General features: G+C 30.0%; 1 protein-coding gene across 4 annotated transcripts in view; it reads left to right on the top strand.

Moving 5' to 3' along the window:
- Positions 1-24,506, top strand: part of LOC118182489 (dual oxidase 2-like) — a 156,319-nt gene that overhangs the window by 117,768 nt on the left and 14,045 nt on the right. For 3 of the 4 annotated variants that reach the window (XM_035351838.2, XM_035351835.2, XM_035351837.2), the window contains 7 exons: positions 4,408-4,638; positions 7,906-7,999; positions 11,378-11,427; positions 13,886-14,167; positions 17,566-17,795; positions 19,312-19,470; positions 21,603-21,758. In XM_035351838.2, coding sequence (XP_035207729.2) covers positions 4,408-4,638; positions 7,906-7,999; positions 11,378-11,427; positions 13,886-14,167; positions 17,566-17,795; positions 19,312-19,470; positions 21,603-21,758 — 1,202 coding nt within the window. The remainder of the gene's footprint in view (positions 1-4,407; positions 4,639-7,905; positions 8,000-11,377; positions 11,428-13,885; positions 14,168-17,565; positions 17,796-19,311; positions 19,471-21,602; positions 21,759-24,506) is intronic. The other variant, XM_035351836.2, reaches the window with a different exon arrangement.

Genomic DNA, 24,506 nt, shown 5'->3' with positions numbered 1-24,506 from the left:
GCACCATGAAAAACGTCTCTGGACATCCCTGTCTAGGAATGCCTGATTAAGTGTTGGACGGTATGGATAAGTACTTAATTCATTTAGGATTTTTCAAACGAGACTTTTTGAGAGGCCGCAGTTTTTTACTTATCTCTTTTGTGCTGCTGTTTGGATATGTGAGGGCGTATGAGAAGATATCTTCCGGTTGTACTTTCCGCCCTACCTTAGTTGGTCTGCCAGATTGAAATCGGCTAGTTTCCCAACCTGTCTCCCTTAAATGTTTCATAACTTGTAGTATGGTTTTGTATGAAGGATGCGGGCGTGCAGGAAAAAATTGCGATACAACCGCGCTGCCGATTGTGCCTTGCGCCCACATTCACGATCACGAACCATCTCATAGAAATTATCTTTTGAAAATCGCTCCCTGACCATCACCTTCAACATGCAAACCTGACGAGATAACTCTTTTACAACTGTCTCAGATGAACAGGTGTGACGTTTCATACACTATTTGCACAAATTCGCACATCAAGATCAAGTTGCGTTGAGTTAATGCATTTTGGGAAAGGATTGTGCACGATCTGCATATTTTCTACTTTGTTTGTAAAGACAATCAGTACAAGGATGCACCCCGTGGGTTTTTGAACCAAATTCCTCTCAATTATGAAATACAAGCGCTGCCACTGTGCGCGGGTTCATTTTTTGTTCGAAAAATAATCTTTTCTCCTTTCAAGTTTCGGCAGGAAATCGCGAAGAAAAATATGTGCGTTTTCAGGGTTCTATTTTTAGCATTTATATTCCCAAGGCGTCTTTCCGTACTAAATCGACGATGCTGTACAACTTTGTTATTCACTTTTTCTTTATATCTTGTGCCATTTTCGAGATAGGGATGCTAACTTCGCCATTTTCCACCAGATAGCACTGTACGCTATCTCATCTAGTAGCACATAGACACTTTACTATGCCTAGATACCACTTTTGTGATTATAGCTGCAGCCGTTCGGAAGTTAAATGAATGGTACCGGACTTTAGTGGGCACGCTGTATATATGTCTGTGCATATGAGGGATGCTTTTTCGTTACTTTTCCAATGAAGCCATAACTTACATTTTGGTGCCATACTAGCTCTTAGAACATATTTCTTTTTCCACACCTGTGGCTCAATATCAGATAAATAGGGAAATTAGTAACAGCAACAAGGAACATTCATTCTCTAATTTCAGGACAATGTCCTCGAATAACTTATTGTTGGGGAAACACAACCTGTATTTTTTTAATAATTTGGCACAATTTTGTTGTGATCAACAATTTTAAATTTAGGAATTGGCACAGATACACCTTGCACACATACACACAAAAAAAATGGGACAGTCTATATCTCCTTTTGACTGATTGTCGAAATTTAACTTTGTTTTCCATGTCTCTAAAGCGCGGATTGATATTCATTATATATTGAATTATATATATGTATTTCGCAATTACTCAAATTTTGCGTAGATATTAAATTTCGTAACTTTTGGTGAGAAATTTAAAATTTAATTTTGGTATATTTTTTCCACTCTTGGCGATCTTCTTAATTTATAGCAACATATTTTCCTTTCCTTTTTTTATTGTACTTGAGCGAAAGAAAAGTAATCGCTCATACTTTCAAATAATTTTAACAAAGTGCAAAAGCGACATTTAGCGCTATTATCGATTATAGCAAATATGCCAAATTTTAAAAGGTGCCAATATGTAAATTCAGATATATCTTAGGAAATTTTAATAAAAAACTCCAGTTTTTTGCAGTTATGCTTAGGAATACATCCACTTTAAGATGATGGTTAAAATTTTATAGGTTATTATTCAAAATTGTTTTCAAAAAATTTATAAAAAGTATTTAACAATACAAATTTTAAAAATAAATCATAAAAAGGGTGAATTTTATTTGGAATGAACCTAAAAATTTCGAAATGTGAAAGGAAGAATCAAGTAAGTTTAATAAAAAAAAGAGATATATATTAAATTCAATTAACATGGAGGAGGTAGAATTTTGAGAGCTCATTTTTTAAAACGACTCGTGCGATTTTTACAAAACTTGGCATATTAGCATGATTTGAGTTATAGAATTGAAATGTGGAAAAAAATTGGTATGTTATTTCAAAAAAAGTCCAATACATGCTGTAAATCTAATATATGTCCTAAGTCGCGCTTTCGAAACATGGAAAACGCAAGTAAAATTTCGACAATTGATCCAGTAGAATGGGAGATATAAAATTGTCCCATTTTGGGGGGGGGTAAGGTATTATATTAGCATAACCACTTGAGGAGAAGTCATCAAATTTTCAGAATGTGCTAAATTCTGATAACCATGCATATAATAATTCTTCAGTTTTTAGAAGCATTTCCATGTGTTCTTTTGATCATATTCCAAGTTCCAGTAGTAGGTTTTTGTAGTCAAATTGTCTTATTTAAGCTTAGTTTTAAAATATGAGAGTTTCAGCTGCAGTAAAATTTTTGTGGAATACATATTTTACATAAAATCACTAATGGGAACAACAACTGCTCTATTCTTAAAGCAACTGTCACAAAATTTCCGCAAAGACAAAAGAAACAAAAACATTGCAAGTAAGTTTATTGATTAATTTTTCAGGATAAATACCTAATGAAAATGTTAAATAGCTAAGTAATAATTTTTTTTTCACTTATAGGTCACTATTTTTCTTCCTGTAAAAACTCACCAAGCTTAACATTGGTAGTTGTGTATACATAAATGCCTTAGTACATATACCAGTATGTTGTGATTCACATCAAGCAAGCTTTGGTTTTTGAAAACTCAATAGATGTTAACCCATGACATCATCAATAAATGAATGGTATGACAGTAATGGAAAGAATGCATGATTCAACAAGCTATGTCTGTGTTTAGATATCTTTTGCTTTCCAAGCATAACTATTTTGGCTTAGAGTCGACATTTAATTCCATGACATGTTGAGCTCAATGTTTCTTAGGGAAGAATGTTTCTTTCTTGAATTTGAGTTTTGCGAAAAGTTGAAGATAGCCACTTCTTTATCTTCTGCCAAATCCCACGTCGTGCAATTTATTGCAATAAAAAAATTAATAAATAAAACTGATTAGATGAAAAACATGGCTGTATGAGTGATGATTTATAACGTAATTACTAGCGTGAAGGAAGTAAAATCAAACTGTGCTGAAAAAATGTGCCAAAACAAAAACAGTACTAAGTGATGTGGCTTTAACAGAACAGTACTTTGTCTCACCAAACCTTGAAAATAAAACTGAGATGGAAGAAAAATGTCTTAAAGTTAAATGTCATGTCATTTGTTGTAGCACTTCATTCAAACTTTCTTTTGTGTGTTGTTGTATCTAATCATTCTAATAGAATTAATGCTCCAGCCACATACGAGACTCACACTTTTATCAGATTTCTTCAGACTGAACTCCTAGATGGAACTGATGTTCATCACTAGTTGTGTAATGTCTCTGAAAAAAGTGCTATGCATAAATCGTACTTTTAAAAACAACCACCAGATATACATGATGGCAAAGGAAAAAACTATTGATCTTGAAAATTAAATTCTGTAAATTATTTGATGGGTTGTTTCAATGGCTAGGCAACAAGCTTCTGTAATAAAACTGTAGAATAACAGGTAGCAGTTTATGATAAGCTTACCTAATTCAGAAGGATTACATTAGTATACTCGTATATCAAAATTTTTTACTGTATAGGGTAAGCTTAGAAGAAACATCCTGGTACAAATGATTATAGCAAATAAATTAGTTGGCACATATTTATCTGTAATACATCAAAATAAACATTGTACAAAATATTCATATTTCTTATCATGCATTACAAAAGTTTTATGCTAGATCCTTTTGTCACATGATACACAACTAATCTTTAGTCCATTTCAGTCCACACATGTTGAAAACATAACAAGTATGACTGACACGATGGCATGAATAATGCAAATTTTGAGTGCACCGATGTTAGATGGCAATAGCAGCAAAAAATGAATAAATAAATAATAATTATACCTTTAAAATACTCTTACAAAGTAAAAAGAAAAAATTCTCATGGAATGAGGTCAGGTGACTTTTGAGAACCAGGCAGGGAATCCATTGTCATTCACTGCTTTGGTTTAGTTATTTGTCACCTTATAAAAGATTCACATAGAGAATTTGTAATGCATGAGCAGAAACTTGGAATGCTGAAGTTGGATTTAATTGCAGGTAAATATTTGCTAATTTAATTGTTTACTACAAACATTTATTACATGAGGTTTCTTTTTTAACTTCCGTGTATACCAAGACCTTTTCCTCCATTCCCTTTTTTGTTTCTCCGCTCTTTGGAACTTATTTAAAAAAAAAGTCCTCTTATGTAACTATACACATTATTAAATATAATTTTTTTTAACTGCTTAGATTATTCTGTTGAAGCTGAACATACAGGTCTGCGAAGAATAGCTGGATATGGACTTACAGTTACACGTGGTGCTGCAAGTTCCATGATGTTTGCTTTTGCAACCATTCTGTTAACAATGTGCCGCAACACTATCACTTTTTTGAGAGAGACCTTTTTCCATAAATACATTCCTTTTGATGCTGCTATTTCTTTTCACAAGTTCATTGCTTTCTGGGCACTTATATTTACTAGTAAGTGTAAATTCATAAGTAATTTCTTATGTTGTTTTAATTGAAATTTTTTGCATTTTGTGTTAAGTTATATACTGCATTTAGATTTAAATACTTCAGAACAGATGCAAATATTTAAATATTTTTTAAATGTATGCTTGCTTTTAAGCATACAGAAATGTTGTGCTTCAGGGAAAAAGAATAATTTTATGTGCTTTAGAAATATATCATGCTATGGCATGTTCATAGCTATGGTAATACTTAATAATGACTATTTTATGAATTAAGTATTTGAAGAGGCTAGGTATTTAAGTGTCCTGTAATTTTCTGTATGGTTAGCTAAAATACAGACAGCTTTTCAATTAAAAAATTTTTCATGACGCCATTTCTATATTTAAGCAAGATTGTTTTACCACAGTCAGTTAACTAATCAATTCATTTAAATAAAGCTTCTCCTTAGCTCTTATGAAAATTATTTTTATACAGGCTCATATAGCAGATTCCTGTAGAGTTCTGTAGGAATTTCTATACAGCTCTCTTAGCCTCTACAAAAAGTTTTATAAGGGAGATATAATATCCACTGTATTTTCATAAAATCTCAAAATAATTCACATTGGAATAAAACTTCAAATGTGTTTTTGAAAAGAGAATGATTTTTATAGGCTTATGATTAACAAAGCAAATTAACAATACCAAAAATATCATCATGTAAAGGGCAGAGGAAATATTAATGATCACGAATGAAGTAAACAAATTATATTTCTAACTATTCATCAGTCTTGGAATAGTTATCATAATGGATAACAGAAATTCCTCCCAATGCAACAACCAGGTACAAGAAGTCAAAATGAAGATCCATATTTTAGCAAAATATATTGCATAGTATTTACAAAAATCAAGATAAATTCTTTATGATAAGTAAGATTCTTAAATAAATTTTTATGATATGATTCTTAAATAAATTCTTTGAGTTGGCTGCAGTAGAATGTGGTACAGGATCAACTGTCTCTCTGCTAGCAGATGACTGACATGCCAGATCAAAAATTGTTTTTTTATCTCTTGCTAGTACTATATAAATAATAATTTAATCAAGTTCTTTACCTTTTGATCATGCATCATTGTGAATTTTAAGCCTTGTTTACACTACATCAGTGCTTATTGTATCCATGTAGTACATATTTGTCTCTGCAATGTCAGGACCAGTAACTGTGTTGATCATATGCTAGTGTTAGTCTGCGTGGTATTGGTCCAATACTTGTATCAATCCTGTCTCATTTGAAAGGACTACTATTATCAACCCTATATTGTGTCAATTATATGTCTATGATACACAATACAGTGTCAAATATATGTGAACCTATGAAATGCTAGTGTCAATGGTGTTAATTATATGCCTGTAAAAATTATTTGCCAGTGACAAATATACATTAATCCTCATACATTATTATAAAAATTTAATTCTATCTTGTTAGTCTTATGCCAGAAATTTGTAACAGTCATATGTTGGTGTCAGTTCTATGAAGTGTTGATCCTGTTAATGTAAATCCTTACAATAAATGATGGTCATATTTGTATCTTACAACTGTTATCTTTGAACATATTTCAAGTCATGCATTTTATTATGCATTTAGAATATGGAATTTTTACATGGTTTGTCATAAATGTATTGCTGCAGTTATATTACCATAAGCTAGCAGAATAGTAAGGATTCAGTAATTTGAAAATTACAAGCCGAAGCATGGTACAATAGTATAGAGGTGCATCGGAACACATGGGATTTTTTTTTAATATGAAAGATTTTATTGCTAAATTAGTTATATTTTTATCAGATCATTCATTTATGAATCCCTTTTTCTTTGATAAGTCCTCAGCAGTACATTTCAAACTGTTTATATCAGAGTTCAGCTATGTGTAATAAGGGACAGCATCTTTTCCTGTACTAATACTCCATAGTACATCTTTTCCTGTACAATACTTCATAGTAACATTACACAATGGAGGAAAAAAAAATACTCCATAGTGTAATGTTGATGTAAGATAGAATGCTTAAGCATGAATTTTTCCATCATATGACAGAAATTACAGTTGACACTTTTCATTGCTGTGTAAGTTGTTGTTTCACATCTGAAGGCCATTGTCATGAATGATGTCTGTCCATCACACTGAATATTTATAACCTTAAAGGGCCATTCTTACAGGGGTTATCACTGTTCCACATGTTAAGAACTCTGCCATATGCATGAAATTCACATTTTTCAAATGAAGGTTTTTTTTTTTTTTTTTTTTTTTTTTTTATTCCCAGTGTCAGTTGTGTTAGATGTCTCTGTCCATTAGCTAAATTAGCTAGTCCATAAACTTTAGTTTAAATTACTACTTCATTGTTCTGTACAGTGGTTAGCAATACTGCCTCCAATATGGCTGAGCCAGGTTCAAAGCTCAGAAATGGCATAGGTCTGTGCTGCATAAGGGCACTTAATACTAGTGACCCCAAAGCCTTCTTGAGTGTTTTAAGTAGTAGAGTAAGAAGGGTGGGAGACCTTCAAATCCATCTCCACAAAGAAGCAGAGCTTCAGAACTGGTGATGAAATTGTGGTATCCCATCCACTTTTATCTGTACCTATAAAAACTTCTGATCCAACTGAACCACTATTTCTTGCTAAATAGTATAACTATTCTGGTGATAAAATATTTCATATTAAAAAAAATCCCATGTTGTTCTGTGTATTTTGGGCAAAGTGGCATCGTGCCACTGTTTATACTTTTCAAATTATTCAGTTTTTTACTCAGTCACCCAGTACATTGGTGCTTGTACCCTTATTTGCTAAAAATGGTGTAATTCATGCAAATGGAACTAAATTTTTGTTTAAAATATTAATTTAAGTATTATTACAGTATTATGGTAAATTGTAAGACACGTTAAATATATAGCATAATTTACCACAAATCTTATAATTCAAGCAAATGTTATCATAGAATCTTTTTTTTTTTTTTTTTTTTAATAAGACGGATATATTACAAAATAGCCAAAAATTTGTGCGATTTCTGCTAATATTTAATTCCTTTTAACAAAAAGCTATTTTAATCTTGGAATTTATAATTTAACAAGAATAAGTTAAATTGATTATGGGTTCCTCAAAAGGACTTTCTGCAGTTGTAATGGCTCAACATGTTATTCGTATATTTTATCTTTGAAAGATTATAAATATTTTCTGCATCACAAAACTGGACAAAATGTTTCAGTTTTATATGTAGACAACTAGCATAAAATATGTTTTTAATCTCTTTCAGCAATTCATGCAATTGGACATGGGATAAATTTTTATCATATTGGTACACAGACTGTTTCAGATCTTCAGTGCCTTTTCCCTAATTTTCATTTAGAGTAAGTGGGTCAACAACATATAGTAGTTCAGTATTCCTTTTATGAATTCACTAATGAGTTATTTCACTTCACTACAATATGTACTGAATATCTTTTCTGTGGGTCACAAACTTAAGAACTGTTTGTCTAATAATATAGTCAAGGAATATATAATTTTTTTAATGAGAAGAAACTAAGTAATTAATTCTAGTTTTAAAAATTATATTCTTAGATCAGTACATAATTTATATGACTTTAAAAATATATTATTCACTGCTTCATATTTATAATGTATTTTGTTTTTCTAAATGAATAATAACTGTCTGTTCATTTCAATGCATGTATTGGTAGTAATGTCAGAATAAGAGTTAATGCAAAATTTCTATGCCTTTCATATTCTGTTTCCTGCACAGTTATTTAATTTTAGCTCTGCTAGGAAGATGTAATAAATTTATTGCATAAGTAATAGCAAATGTAAATGTGTTAATAATCTAGCAGTTACATGAGTTCATTCATTCTAGATTATCAGATGTTGTGTACATTTAGCACTGAAGCACATAATGCACAGAGCAGTGGTTTGCAGTTTTCATTGCTTCAGTCTTGTATTCTCACCGTGTGTTAGAATGTCTTTCCTCTTTTCCAAGATCATTTCTTTCAACTATTTTTTTATTATGAAGTGGTGCATTTAAAATAATAGATAAAAACTAAAATTTATATTCTATTATTCTTCAAAGATACATATAAATTTAAGATTCATTATACGTAATAAATATGCATTGGTTATTTCATAAATTATTACTATGTTCAATAATTATAATCAAAGAAATTTTTTATTAATTTTGCTTCACTTTCTTGATTAATAATTATAATTTTTCTGAATCTTTTAAGGTTATATGAATATAATAATGCCTTAGCTGTTCTCTAGCATTAACTTTTTATTACAGTTTGAGTCTATCAGTCAGATTTCGAGCTTTTCCCTCTCCAAACCATGAAATTAACTCTTGGGAATTCTTCTTTGGCTAAAGATTCCTATAATAAAACAAATAATATTTCTTGAAAATTTTAATAAAAATATATCCATAACCGAAGGCCATTCAGTAAGTTTTTAAGTATAGTCAAACAGTACTTCTCTACAGTGAATGTTTAATCATTTAAGCATTGAATTCCAAAAAAAAAAAGTTTTGTCACTGCTGTGAAACTATACCTGAATGGCACCTTTTGTACGATATCATCCCTTTAATATAAATTCCATATGGAGGTAGATACAAAAATTTTCTGCCTAATATATTTCTAAAACAGAGAAATTTTAATAGTTTATTAAATTAATAATTTAATAAACTATTTTAATAGTTTATTAAAATGTTAATACTATATATTTTTTATATTATTTAATGAGCAAATATATACCCCTAAAAAGGTAATCTGAAGCTCATCCTTAAAGTGGTCTTTTCTCCCCACTATCATCATTAAATATTTTTCCACCAAGGTCACATTTCAGTTTCAAGAACAGATAATAATCATTTAGAGTTAAATATGAGTGGTAAGGGGGGCATCAAGCTCACTCTGTTTTTGTACAGTATTGACAGGTCGCTATTTGTGAATGAATTGGTAAAAGAAGTCAGGTACTAATCTTACAGAAACTTTGCCTATGTGAACACATTCATAAACAATGCACAAAATAGTTATTTCAGATACATTCAATCTTGCTACTATATCCTATCACTTAATATTTTGCCTTGGACAGCAGTATTTTCTGATGTCAATGCCTGTAGTTGTCAGCTTTTACAAGAATCATGCTGTATGAATTTTTGGCTGTACCAAACTGTTTTACTTATTCCTTCACCGTAGAATACAAAAACGACAAATCAGCATACATATGATGCAAGCATCTTATTCCAATCACAGAATGATACTCAATTTTAAACATTTCATAACAAACTAGCACATTCTTTATTCAGTAAACAGTCAGACAAAAATAAATGCATATGATTTCTTTATTGAAATGCCCCACTGTTTAAGACCACTGAATACTGATAGTTCAACATGGTTTGAGTCTGATCCCAGGTGAATGGCTGCATCACTATTTTTTTGTGAATTGCTTTGCATGTAACATTAATATGAGACAGTTTCCCCCATAAAATCCCCCACAAAGCCATCCCACCTCTTAGGCAGATAGTTGTTGTGCCTTTGCGATATTCAAATAACTTAACCTAACTTTCTCCAGTGAAACTTTCAAATGTTCATTTAGATTTCCATTACATGTCTGCAAGAATTTGTTGCCAAATAATTTTTTATATGTGTGGCCAAAATTTTAGGATTAAGTTATTCTGTTTTAAAACAAACAACAAAAAAAAAAAAAAAAGTCATTCAAACTCAAATTTGATAAACAGTAGAGAGGAAGAGAACAATAAAATCTTCATTGGTGAATGGTAGTCTGGAAAACCTAAACCATGAACACAGATGTATTATTGTGCAGAAGCAACATTTTTCTATTGAGCTTTCCATGCTGTTTTTCCCTTATGGCCTGCCAGAGTTGAGTCAAGTAGGTATAGAAAGCAGCTGTTATTGCATTGTCATGCAGCAAATAATCTAAGAAAAATGGCCATCTCAATATAACCATAGCTAAAATTTTCCCAATGGACTTCTATATTTTGAGCTTGTGATTTTGGGAAGATCTATACTTGTATATCATGTCTATTTATTTCATTTCCAACTCACAGTGGTAAATCCACATTTCCTGTACCATCAATTGCCATGAATAAAACTTATCTGTATCAGTATTATTATGGAGAATATCAAAAACCATTAACCTGAGTTTTCTTCATTTTTAGTATCATTATTTGAGAAACCCACCCTAACCCATGTTTGGCATATGAAGCTTTTCGTGAAAGACTTTTTCTGCTGACCCATAACTGAAACTTATTTCCTTCATAATCAGAGAAACTGTCAGACATTGATTTGTGCTGGTGATATGGTCTTGTTTACATTATCTTCAAATGACATTTTCCCTGCCTAGAAATGGCATTCCACCTCTTGATGATGATACTTGAAAGTGCATGATAGACTGTGATCAAATCTTCATGAATATTTACGAGTGTCATGCTTTCATTTACCAAGAACTCACATCTGTGAATCATATTTGTTGTTTCTAATATTCACAGAATTAATAAACTGACAGATGTTTGCCACCTCATAAAATTCATTTGATTGTTACAAGTGATCTTTGCATTCATTGTTTCGTATTTCAAAGTGGATGCAATCATTTCAATGTGGTTGTCATGCCATAAGTATCACATTATAGTCAGCACTGGACTTGAAGAAATTTATATAAATTCTCTGAATATAAATGTTCATTTAAAATATTCAATGTATTAAAATTATTAACTTTTTTTATTTTAGCCCCCAGAAGCCTCCAAAATTCCCGTACTGGCTGTTTCAAACTATCACAGGTAATAAAAATTGTCATTTATTCTTTTATCTATATATGTTATCAAAGTACCTGCAATGAACCAAAATGAGCAGCATTTAAATATATTAAAGTAAGACAAGTAATGAATTGAACTTTGCTTGCAACAGAAGAATTTGGAGATCTAAAGTAGTCAGAAATGATATGTGAAATATTTAAAAAGAAATAAGGCAAAATGATTGAGAGATATAAATTTTTACCTTTCAAAATTAAAATACTAATATTTTATGTTTATTGGCAAAAAGAGGGTTGTATGAGTGATACTAATTATGAATGCAAAGTGTTTAGAATTTGAAACTATACGTAAACCAGCATGTTACAAACTGGCAAGTATAATTAAAAGAATATCACCCAGCTATCTATTCTGACTTAAAAAAATTAAATGATTTGATTACCAAGATGATATAATTTTGTATATGTGTAATGTTTTGTTGCATGAAGTATAATATTTATTATCAAATTTTAGCATGTATTACTAAATATATTACATAACATATTATAATAAAAATGTGATTTCATTGTGAAATAATCAAGATTTCCTTTCTGTTGAAAAAAATAATTACATGAATAAATAGAGTTTAAAAATACAGACACAGTTTACTGTGCTAACTTATCCCATTAGGCATATATTTTGATTATAATGTTTAGCTTTTTAATATGTTTGCCTGATTTACTATCATAACATTGAAGTTCCTATAAAGTAAAAGACTATTTTTATAAATATAATTTCTATCAGAGGCGTTTCATTTGTAATTTACTTTCTTGGTATTTTGCTATATGTCATTTACTTTTTATCTTGCCGCTCCTCTGTATTTATGTGTATGTTATATAATCAATGTCTAACCTTCCAAGAGCTTAATAACTAATCCTATAAAAAGTTTTATTAATGCAGAATGATGCATGTGTGCAGCATTTAACAGCACTGCCATATTTTCATGCATTTTTGAGTACTCATATAACAACAGAATACTCACATGTACCACCATACATGTCTTTAAGTAAGCATGGATATACGTGCTTTTTGTATTTAGCATCATTTCACTTGGCAGTGTCCACCAGATGTAAAACAGTAAATATTGATCGTATAAATGTTTATTCTTCCTCATTAAATTTTTGGTTTCTCATAAAAATGCTTTTTATTATTATTATTATTATTTATGAATGGAACTATACTTATGAATTGTAAAGATAGCCTTATAAACATTTCTCATCAGTTCAAAAAGGCACCAATACACATTGGCAACTTTTCATTGGGGTGTGGATGATCAGAAGTTACTTAAAATCTATGAAGTTTGCCTATCTTCTATTGAGAGTGTGGAAAACAATGCTATGAAAAATATAAAAAGGAAAAGAAAAATCCATGAAATAACAGCTCAACATAATAAAATATTATTGTTTAATACTATTTATAACTTAGTTCCTTCCTTTGTATGATTATTCCTTCATCATTTATTGTGTGTTTTGTTTTGAATATTGATTTAATTTATATAGCCAAATGAACTTATTCTCTAGAATATAATTCTTGAAAATACCGGTAATTTTTTAATAGTATTTTTCTGTTAATTATAATATGAATTATTTTTCTTTATATGTTTTTTTAATTGCCTTTGGATTAACAATGATTCTTAATTAACTGTTGATGTTGTTCACTGTAAATTGAGAGCTGGCTATGTTCTTATCTTATGTATATCCTATATTGGTCAAGCATTGTAAACTTTCTGTTTTAAATCTTTCATTTTATTTTTATTTATTTATATTGTTTATAATAAATTTATTGCTTGTTTAATTTTGAATAGTTTTCTTTTGTATCTTACTATCTATCTACCTTTCTGAACTTAACACTGAAGAACACAACAGTGTTAAATATATCAAAAGTTCTGTGAAATTTAAATATTAGTTTTCACTGTGTTAGTTTAAAAATTATTTCAAGTATTTGCCTATCTACACTGGCAAGTGAACACACACACATAACACACTGATCAGTAATATAGTGTTCACTTTTGAATTTTTAATCATTAAATATACATGAGATTTGCATTTATTTATTTTTTCTTAAGTTCCTGTTATCACTGCACTGCTAATATACAATTTTAATACTTTTCTGTTAATGGCATATCAATCACCAAATTTGTACTGAAGTGCCAAATGTGGAAGCCTGTTGATTTCACATGAATAGCTATGCAATGTTCAATGTGAGTATTGCCAAGGTGGACAAATTTGGCATTGCACATGTTAAACATTATATATATTAGATATTATTGTTATCACAAATTAATTTTTTTCATGAAACTTTATATATCCTTAGGATTGCAACCATCTAGTTAAATTTTGTGTCAACACTAATGTTTGATGCTAAATAGTATACCATTAACAGAAAAGTACCCAGTTTTTAAATGTATGTATAGTTTCAAAAGTTAAATTTTTCTTTTTCATACTTTTAGGGATTACTGGTGTCTTTCTGGTTATCATAATGATTTTGATGTATGTTTTTGCTATACAGTTTGCTCGAAGACACGTTTTTAATGCTTTTTGGAAGACTCATAACTTATATCCTCTGCTATATATATTGATGATTCTTCATGGAATTGGTCACTTAATACAACCACCAATATTTTACTATTACTTCCTTGGCCCATGTGTGTTATTTGTTTTGGACAGGTTAATAAGTGTTAGTCGGAAGAAAGTAGAAATTTCTGTCTTAAAAGCAGAACTTTTACCATCAGGTATATTTTTTCCTAAAATTTCTACTATTATTTGTTTACTTAAAAAGGTCTAAAAATTTTAATAGATTAGTAAATCATATATCCATATACTGTAATTTATGATCTAAAAAATCATCATATACATTTCATTTTAATTATATAAAATTAGACAAAATAAAATTCATTTTTTATTTCTTAACAATATATGTATGTATTTTAAATGAAAATGTAGCAAATTTAGACTTAGTTCACTTTATTTATGATATTTAAACTCTCCATCTTTTTCCCATAATAATCAATTCTAAAAATAATTAGTAAAATTTTACATTTTTTCATATATCTTGAATTTTTATATTTTCTACTTATCTCTTTTGATTATTTATTTCATGGCAGACTAATATAAAATACGAAAAATTCAAAATATATGCAAAATTATATTTTTTGTGTAGTCTGAATATTAAAAAATTTATATTTATAGGGTATTCCTAAACTCATGGCACATACATTAAGAGGGTGAGAGAACACAACAGGACAAGCACATATCACCACACAATCTATAATTGAATCTCAAATGGTAAGGTGCTAGAGAATGAAATGTCTTACATCATTAAATGATGAGAAACAGGTAGACAGAAATGGAATAAAAGAACACTATTGAAATTTAAAAAAAGGTTTATTGAGCAAACTGAAATTAAATCCTCATCACAGCAAATGCTTAAAATGACATCTGCCAACACTAATGCATGCTTGACACCATCGAAGGATTGACTGCCATACATTGGTAATCATGCTGCCTCTTGTGAAAACACAAGCTATGAATAACTGCCCAGGCGACTTGCAGCAGATATGGGCCAATCAGATGGTTGTGCATAATTTCAGTCCAAACATTTTCACAGAAAGCATACTGGAACAACCCTGTGCTCATGATGTGTGGATTATCAGTTGCCCAGATATGATAGTTATAGATATTTATATCCCCTGTTATCCCCATTCATCAGTGAATAACACATGTGCTGAAAAATCTGTATCCATGGCAGTGCAAAAAACTTGTGGCAAATGTGACAAGTGGCATATAATCTATATTTGACAGCTCTTGAACCCTATTCATACGGTAGGGGCGCATTTGTTATTCTGAAACTGCTTACCATTTGATGGGATACATCAGATCTGATGGACAACAGCATATAACAATTCTCATTGCATTGAGGGCACTTCCTCAAATGGTACAAAATGTTTCCCATTAGGGTTTGTATTCTTATGGTCTTTCCATGACCAGTATCCTACTTGCAACTCGAAAAGGATTCACTTTTGTGCAGTACCCTGGTACGATCACTGACAGGTTCCGGCATCTGGGATCTGTCTTATTGGACAACACTCTACATACAACCTTTGCATTGCTCTCTGCTGCCTTATACATGTATTGCACCTTGGCCTGTCTGATTTGTGTACCCATCCACCATCCACGTCCTCAGTTATCCATTACACAAATGATGGTCTCTACTGTGAACAGTGTTTTTATTGTATTTGCAGATTATCTAGTAACAGTTGCTATGGAAGTCAGACAAAAATTTAATTTTGCTATCATGTGAGTTCTTTAACCAATCACAGTAGATAGTATAAGTAAAAGCCAGTTAAACTGCATATCTTTAAAATTTGTGTACATAAAGCACTTTCAAACTTGAATTTTGATCATGGATTGTATGGTGATTTGTACTTGTGAAGTTGTGTTCTATCACCCCTAATGTATGTACCATGAGTTTAAGAACACCTGATATATATATGTATAATAATTAATAAAATTGAAAGGAAAAGTCTGAACTTAAATGATAGATTATAATTTATTTCCTATGAAGGCCCTAACCAATTCTTTCTCAGTGAAAGTCGTCACCCAAAAGGAGCACATGTAAAATTAAAAAGAACTTCAAATATGTATACAAAACTGAAAATAACTGGGTAAAACTTTAATACTCCCTCTCGATTGCATCATTTCTAGATCACTCATTTTTGCATGGCCTACGCAATGCACGCTGATGACGTAATAATTGTAAACTGAAACTTTTGAACTCAAACCAAAACTTTTCTCTTTGTGTGCTTCCATCTTGCATAACTACGCACTTTAGCTTCGCTGTTTGCTAGGCTGTAATTTCACTGGCCTGCTTTCTATCTCAACAATATCAAAAATGTAAATTTTCTTGAACAGGCATGACTAGGGTGCCAAGTAATTGTGGCCACAAACGTTCACTGGAAAATAAAAATGGAATTAAAACTGCATCGACTGCCAATTTTTTTGATATTACGAAGTCAACATTATTAGCATACGACACAATCAGAATTTTTCCTCTAAAATTAGAAACTTTAGTGCAAACACAGTCACAGTCATCAATTAATGAATCATTTAATGAATATATATATATATATATATATTCATTAAATGATTGGGGGTTGGTTTGTTCCCCTTGAAAAGTCAACCAAATTTCGATCAATGATGATAATTACTTGGTTTGTTAATTACTTTTGAATTTTGAAAAATTAGTAGAAACCCTTGGCAACTAAAATGGCCCTTACCTGGTTAGGCATGGCGTCGAATTGGGCTTGGATGACAGAAATGGGCGATTCATTCCATGCTGCTTCATGTCTATGCCACACCTCATCAACTGTATTAGCTGGAGAAGGGTAGCAGGCGAGTCTCTAAGCTACCTATGACCAGATGTTTTCAATGAGTGACAGATCTGGAGAATGTGCAGGCCAGGGTAGCAGTCGAATACCCTGTGTATCAAGGAAGGTTAGAACACGAAGTGCAACATGTGGCCTTGCATTTATCTTGTTGAAAGATGGTGTTTCACAGGCTGCAAAGATAGGGCACAACCACTGGACATAAGATGTTAAAAAAGAACCAAACTGTGTTCAAATTACCGTCAATCTGAACGTGATCCATGAAATAGAGATGTGCATTATTTCCCTCTATTCAACCACCTTGTCACTTCCATATTTGTATGTCCAGCTTCTAATTGGTTAAGTATTTCTGCTTAAAAAATTCTTTAAAATGATACAAAATGATACTTTGACTTGATAAACACTGAAGCGAAAAGTATAATTTCAAAAAGTTTACAGGGAAACTTAATTTGTGTATATTACTTGCCACACCTTCAGATGATGCTGAGCCATTGTTTGCATTTTAGAAGCAAATTGATGAGACTAATTAGTAATAATTAGAGTTGTCTTTTGAAGATTCACCTTATGAAATATTTTATATACATAAATATAATTTTGAATTCCACTATAGTTGAAGTAGCTTATATTTAGCTTTATCTTATTAGAAGTAGCTAAATGTAAAATATCTCTGTTGAATAAAAAACCTTTGCATTGTATCAGAGTGTATTAAACATAAAGTATCTAAAACTGATTTTTTTTTAACTTAGGAGTAACGCACCTTGAATTTAAAAGACCTGATAATTTTGAATACAAAAGTGGACAGTGGGTACGAATAGCCTGTGTACCTTTGAATACAAATGAGTACCACCCATTTACATTGTCATCTGCTCCCCATGAAGAGAATCTGAGTTTACACATCCGAGCTGTTGGCCCATGGACAACAAATTTACGTAAAGTATATGATCCTAATAACTTGCAGCAGCATGCTTATCCAAAGGTAAGCAATTTAAATTATTTTAAATAAAATATATTTTATTATGTATTTATTAATTTTGGAGATCACATGATATATAGGGTTGTGTGTGTGTGAATGTATACATATATATACTATAAATATATATCACAAATGCTCTAATTATTAAGCTTATTATTATGCAAGTTTTTAAAAACAATACAATCTAATAAAATTTTCAAGTAAAAGTGAAATGAAGATTTTAAATTAATTCAACTACATATTTTATGTATATTGATTAAGAAACATATTTAAAATATGACCATATATTTCTGAAACATATTTATGCCAAGAAAATTTATTTAAAATTATTATTGGACTTCTTTTAGAAAAAAAATTAATTGAATGTAAAACACACAGTGTCTTTACACTAATGAAAGTGTATTTTTGCCCTTAATGCAGGCAGTATAATGCAGTATATGCATTTGCCAAAATCATTTTAACTGTTTTGATCAGTGGGTCTTTCCCTAGAGTGCTTAAGAACTTCTCATCATCTACTACACAAATTCTATTCATAGTTTTTAATCCTTTTGCACTGGCAAAACTAATCACCAATATGAAATATTATTTTGATGACTCTGATGGGCTGGTACTTTGTATGTTTACACAGCAACACAGTATGTAGAAAACCAAAACACTTTACTCATGTCAAGAACCTTTTTCTTGTGAACTGTTTAAGTGCATGGTGTCCACATTTCATATCATTACTGCATCTTTCATTAGCCAATGCAATATGTTTAGTAGATGCCAGATGTGACTGGTCACCTAATGTGAAGTTTTTAGTGAGTGCCAGATATAACTAGGTGCTAATTGTGAAAGGGTTAATTATAAATTCTGATATTTCAATTGTTAGAGAAGCTGTTTTCAAAGAATGTGGATGAGTATGGATGAAAAACCTAGAAAAAAGTCACTGATTTTTTTAAGTTTTTTTTTTTTTTTTTTCTTTTAATTTCACAACACTACAGATGATTCGGCATCTTGACATTTGGAGATGCCAAATGTCCTTTCTTAAACTGGAATGGCATTTTCAAAATTCATAATTATCGTGATTTAGGAAAAACATGGATGAATATAAGTGATGAAATATAATAGATGAACAAGAATGAAATAATAATAGGATCAAAATTAATTAAAACTAATATAAGAAGGCACATGCAAATGAGACAATTGAGAATGGCTAATAAACTCTTTCCTATAGCCAGCATTTATCAGAAGCAAATTAAAACTTCACCATGAAATGTACAAGCCTCATTATTATAGCAATTGCCTCCATCTAGATGTCTGGTAAGAATAGTTATTATAAAATATAAGACAGAAAGTAGCCTTAAAGCCAATATTGAAATTGTTAAAAGCATAAAAACTGACACCTTTAAATAATCCCGTCCTTTAAACTTTTTAGTGTATGTTTTTATGAGCCTGTAAATTTAGTTTTGTATAAATTATATATATATATAAATTAAATATTTCATTACATGCTTTAATCTTGAAATTCTTCTTTCAGATATATCTTGATGGACCTTATGGTGAAGGCCATCAAGATTGGTTTCGTTATGATGTATCTGTACTAGTAGGTGGCGGTATTGGCATAACACCATTTGCTTCAATACTGAAAGATGCAGTTTTTAAATCCTCGCTAAAACATAAGATATTTTGCAAAAAGGTAAACTATAAATTTGAGAAATATGCATGTATTATTTATTATGTTTATATGTATCTTTTTTACATTTAGATGAGATTAAATGTTTTTAAGTAAATAAAAGGAAAAATTGTTTTCTTAAAATGAGCTAAAAAATGTTTTAATATTTCAAAATATATTTTATATATTCAAAGACATCATAATTTTTCAAACACATATAAGCTAAAATATAAACAGTATGAACTAAAAATTCTGCTATGTGTGGTTTATCATACAGACAACATCATGCGAATATAAATATAAACAGTTACATATGAAATATATATATATATTCAGCAAAAACAATGAAACTTATAAATATAAAATATAAAACATAATTATTGAAAACTCTGGTCTTTTTATACATATCCTTGGATATTTCCCCTTTTCATCCATTACATAACATGGGATGTAGATAATTGCAAACTAAAAGTCAAACAACCAATATCAAAATTGTATTAATAGCCAGTGAGAAAACTGCAAATTGAAACCTTCCTTTCCAATTAAATTTCCATCTTGGAACAAGATACATATGCTTCTCTTGGTTTTTGTCAACTTGCTGCAGCCTGCTTGCTCTCTTCAAAAATGAGAAAAGTTTTAAAATTGGTGCCTTTACTGTACCAGTTTATTTGTGTGGGCTTAAAAATATGTGTCATTGAGAAATAAAATGCAGTATTAAAAATTGGATATGATAGCAAGTTTCTTCTTCCTTTATGTTTCAACACATTCTAAATTATTACACATAAGGTCTACTGGAAATTTCTCTCCAATAATGTTATTTCAAGTTTCAAATTTGAGACATATATGGCTGTGTCTCTTTATCACTACATTTATAAGCATCTAGTCTTCTGAATTAACTGAAGCAAAAGTTATCAAGTGAGATTGTGATTGTATGAACATGGCTATCAATAAAGTTCACTTACAGCAGTGTATTTTATATGAATTCTAATAAGGAAGAGATGCTACAGAAGCGTGTCGAAATTTAGCGACAGTTTTGGAGGGAGATGCAGCTTTAGATTAAATGTGCAGGAGATGGTTTGAAAAATTTGAAGTAGGAGATTTTAATCATAATGATAAGCCACACTGTGGGAGATCTCATGTTTGATCAATGAGAGTATTATCAAGACCATGATAGAGCAAGAATATTTTTGACAACATTGAAGATCCCAGAAGAGCTTAATACAACTCAACAAACCATTTCAGACCATATTCAGAAAGTAGGATATTGGTCTATACATATTCCAGATGGGTGCATCATGAGTTAAGTGAGAAAAATTTGCAGATTGAGTCATCATATGCACATCTCTGCTTGCTCGGAACAAAAATAAACCCTTGGAGACCAGATGATAACTGGGATGTCTAAGAACCAATACATTATAAGCTTTTAAAATTTAAACAAAAGCTCAGTTCAGAAAGATACTGTCAGCAAATGAATAATTTAAACAAAGCAGTAAAAAAAAAGAGGCTGGCACTGTTCAATAAGAAGCACCACATACTTGCTGCTCTGGTAACTCTCAGGAAATCACAGAGCTAGGCCAGGAAGTTCTACTGCATCCACTATACTACCCAGACCTAGCACTTTCCAATTATGACTTGTTTCTCCCCTAGCAAAATTTTTTGAAGGGAGAAAAATTCAGAACTGAAGCAGATGTCAGCCAAGCACTACTTAAGTTCTTCACTTGTAAGGACAAGACATTTTTCAAAAATGGTTTCTATAAGTTACCATCATGCTAGCAAGAGGTCATAAAGTAATAACAGAAATTACATGATGCAATAAATATTATTAAAGGTATGAAAAATGTATTATTTTTCTTCACTTCCCAAACCGACAGATTTTCCAGTGGACCTTATATTTTTGTAATATGTAAGGTGTACTGGAAATCTGTAATTATATATCTGTAATTTATATACATATATATATATATAAATTACAAAGCACTAAAAGTGAAAAAATATAAAATTATTACAAAGCTTATGCTTCTTCTTCAATTAAAAAAATTAATTTTCATACTTTAATTTTTCATGGGCTTATATATTAATTTTTGCAACCTGTAATTAATTTATTTATTATTCATGCTTACAGTTATTATCAATACCTAACCAAAAACCTTTTACAGATTTATTTCATATGGGTTACACGAAGTCAAAAGCAGTTTGAATGGATGACTGACATTTTACAAGAAGTGGAAGAAAGTGATAAAAATGGACTCGTGGACGTTCATATTTTTATAACTCAGTTTTATCAAAAGTTTGATTTACGTACGACAATGTTGGTAAGTACATTACTACTGCCTCAAAATGAATGCTATCAATGGTTAGATTATTTAAATATCGCAAAGCCATGGGGCTATCTGTTTAATGTTGTTTAATAAAGTATATTTATTCTCAACAATTGTCTAAATTTTCAACTGTTCAGTGAAATAAAAATTTGTAATTAAATCACATATGACAGCAGATTTATGAGATATGATTTATTTTTTAATTAAGACATACTTCTTAAAAACATCAAGATTAAACTTATTTATCCTTATTTCTTTCCTGATTTTCAAAGCAAATCAATCAAGAAGATATGAATATAAATAAAATTAAAATGGGATTTATAAATCAAAAGATCTGGTGCTAGAATAAACAAATGTTCTACTTATATTCCTGTTTAATCTTAGACTATACCTCTCGTTTATTTGATGCGTAAGGAGCCATATTTGTGTAGTATTTTATATAAACTCCTGGTGAGCTTTTTAAACCTAATCACAATTCCTTTAATTATTTTTTCGTAAGCTTCCACTTATTAGGATGATGTCTATATAATTAAAGAAAATAGAGAAATATACATTGTGTCTTGCCTGACCTTTATATTTGCAACTGTTGGTCATCTCTACATATAATAAAAGAAAGAGTCTATCTGTGTGTGTGTCTTTCATTTGCACTGCACGTAAGCTAATAGACCCACAGCTACGAAATGTGGTACATAGGTGCATCTAGACAAGAGCCAGTGCACCTTGAAGAGATTTTTTCGAAATTCGAATTAAATTTTTTTAATTTTGTTTTGTGATGAAATCGCATCATTTTGAGATATAATGGGCTGTAGAAAAGTGAGATTTTACTCTACACACTCCATTTTCACATCGTCATGAAACGTAGGCACTTCGCTATTTTACGAATTTAAAAAAAAATTCATGTTTCAATAAATCGATCAAAGTGAGTTTAACACCTTTTCAACAGGATTTTTTTCTAAAAAAGTTTATTTTTAAAAATGTACAGTTTATTTTTCTTTGATTTTTGGACACGTTAAACTTTCATCCTTGCGACTGCTTTTACAAAAAGAATTTTGGAAAAATGATAATATTTTGTATTTTTAAAACACTTTTTAAATGAAGCTTCCGAGTACACTTCTTCCATCTTTAAAAATGTGATTTTGGCAACAATTTTCCTTTCTTATTGTTGTTGATAGATCTTTGATGAAATCGCATCATTTTGAATGGTTTCATTCTTTTAGAAATATGAGTTTGGCAACAATTTTTCATCGTATTTCTTATGTCACTATTTTTAAGAGAGTGGCATATTTCATTGTCATCTTTTTACATATATAATATATTTTTATTGATTTTTTTTTTTTTTTTTTTGATAAAGTTGTTCTGCAAAGAAAAATTCTGCGTGGAATTTTCTGTTTTTGAGTTGCTTTCATGTTATTTTTTGCTTATTTCACTGTTTGTAAGATATTGAAAAATTTTGCATGATTTTTTTCCTTCAACGGAAAGTTGGTTAATTGTTTTATTAGGATAATTAATATTTGTATTAAGGGAGCTTATTTCATTGTAATTTTTTTCTCTTGAAAATATAAAATAAAATATCATTAATTATACTTTGCTTTTCAGAATTTTTTGTTTTTTATATTCTTTTATGTTATTTATTGTTCATTTCACTGTTTTTAAGATATTGAGAAGTTTTGAGTGGTTTTCTTTTAGGAAACAAAGTTCTTAACCTCCTTTATACCTTTTTTTTTTTTTTTTTTTGCAAAGGGAAGTTGGTTAATTTATTTATTAGGATAATTAATATTTGTATTAAGGGATATTGCCTATTTCATTGTAGTTTTGTTATACGTAATAACTTTTTTTTATGAAGTTGTTCTGCAGAGTAAAATTCTACGCAGTTTTTAAATTTAACGTTTGGTGTTTCCTTCAGCCATTTTTCCGGTACATTTAAAAGCCAGATGAAGGCTGGCAGCGAAGCTGCTAGTAAGACATGTATTTCAAATTACAAAAAATATTTTTAGTGACACAAATAGTCATATTTTGACATTTTTTAATTTTAAAAAATCCATTATGTATATCTAACATTTTATATATTTCTCCTGTCTCTATACTTAAATTTAGGAAAATATTATACATATTATAAAAAGATACAACTCCCGTACAATATGGATTGATTGAGATATCGAATTTTAAAGTTTGAGAAAAAAATTTTCAAAAGATCAGAGATCATATGCAAATTAAAGACAGCTATTTAAATTTGTGTGTAAATAAAATTAAAATATCAACTTAGGAAAAGATCTCTGATGTTAACAGATTAAGGGATATACAGACCATCAAGAAAAGTTTTTTTCAAAAGATCTAAATTTTTGTACAAAATACAAATGACAGTTCTCTAATTGAAAGAATCAGTCTATCTTCTTTTGAATAGAGAAATTAAAGTTGGAATGATATTTTTAATAACTAGTTATCAAAATATTAATTTCAGAAATTAATGAAAATTTCTCTATCAGCTACTGCAAGATCAAATATTAAAAACAAAACCAAAAAATTTGGTTTTAAATATCTTGCAATGTTCTATATTTGGTGGTATACAATAACAAAAACAGAAAATAAAGAATTCATGAAACTAAAAACACAGTTTATATTAATATTTAGAAGAGAATAAATAGACATTATAATTTTAAATAAAATCATAAAATAAGAAATTTCAAGCAGAGGTTAGCATAATATTTGTTCAAAATTTATGCATTCATCTGATTTGTGCCTGTA

The sequence above is a fragment of the Stegodyphus dumicola genome, chromosome 6 (genome assembly GCF_044657685.1).
Source record: "Stegodyphus dumicola isolate Sdum_Otavi_A_Nest chromosome 6, ASM4465768v1".
Taxonomy (NCBI): domain Eukaryota; kingdom Metazoa; phylum Arthropoda; class Arachnida; order Araneae; family Eresidae; genus Stegodyphus; species Stegodyphus dumicola.
Note: the sequence above shows the minus strand (reverse complement) of the source record. Positions and strands in the feature narration are given on the sequence as shown.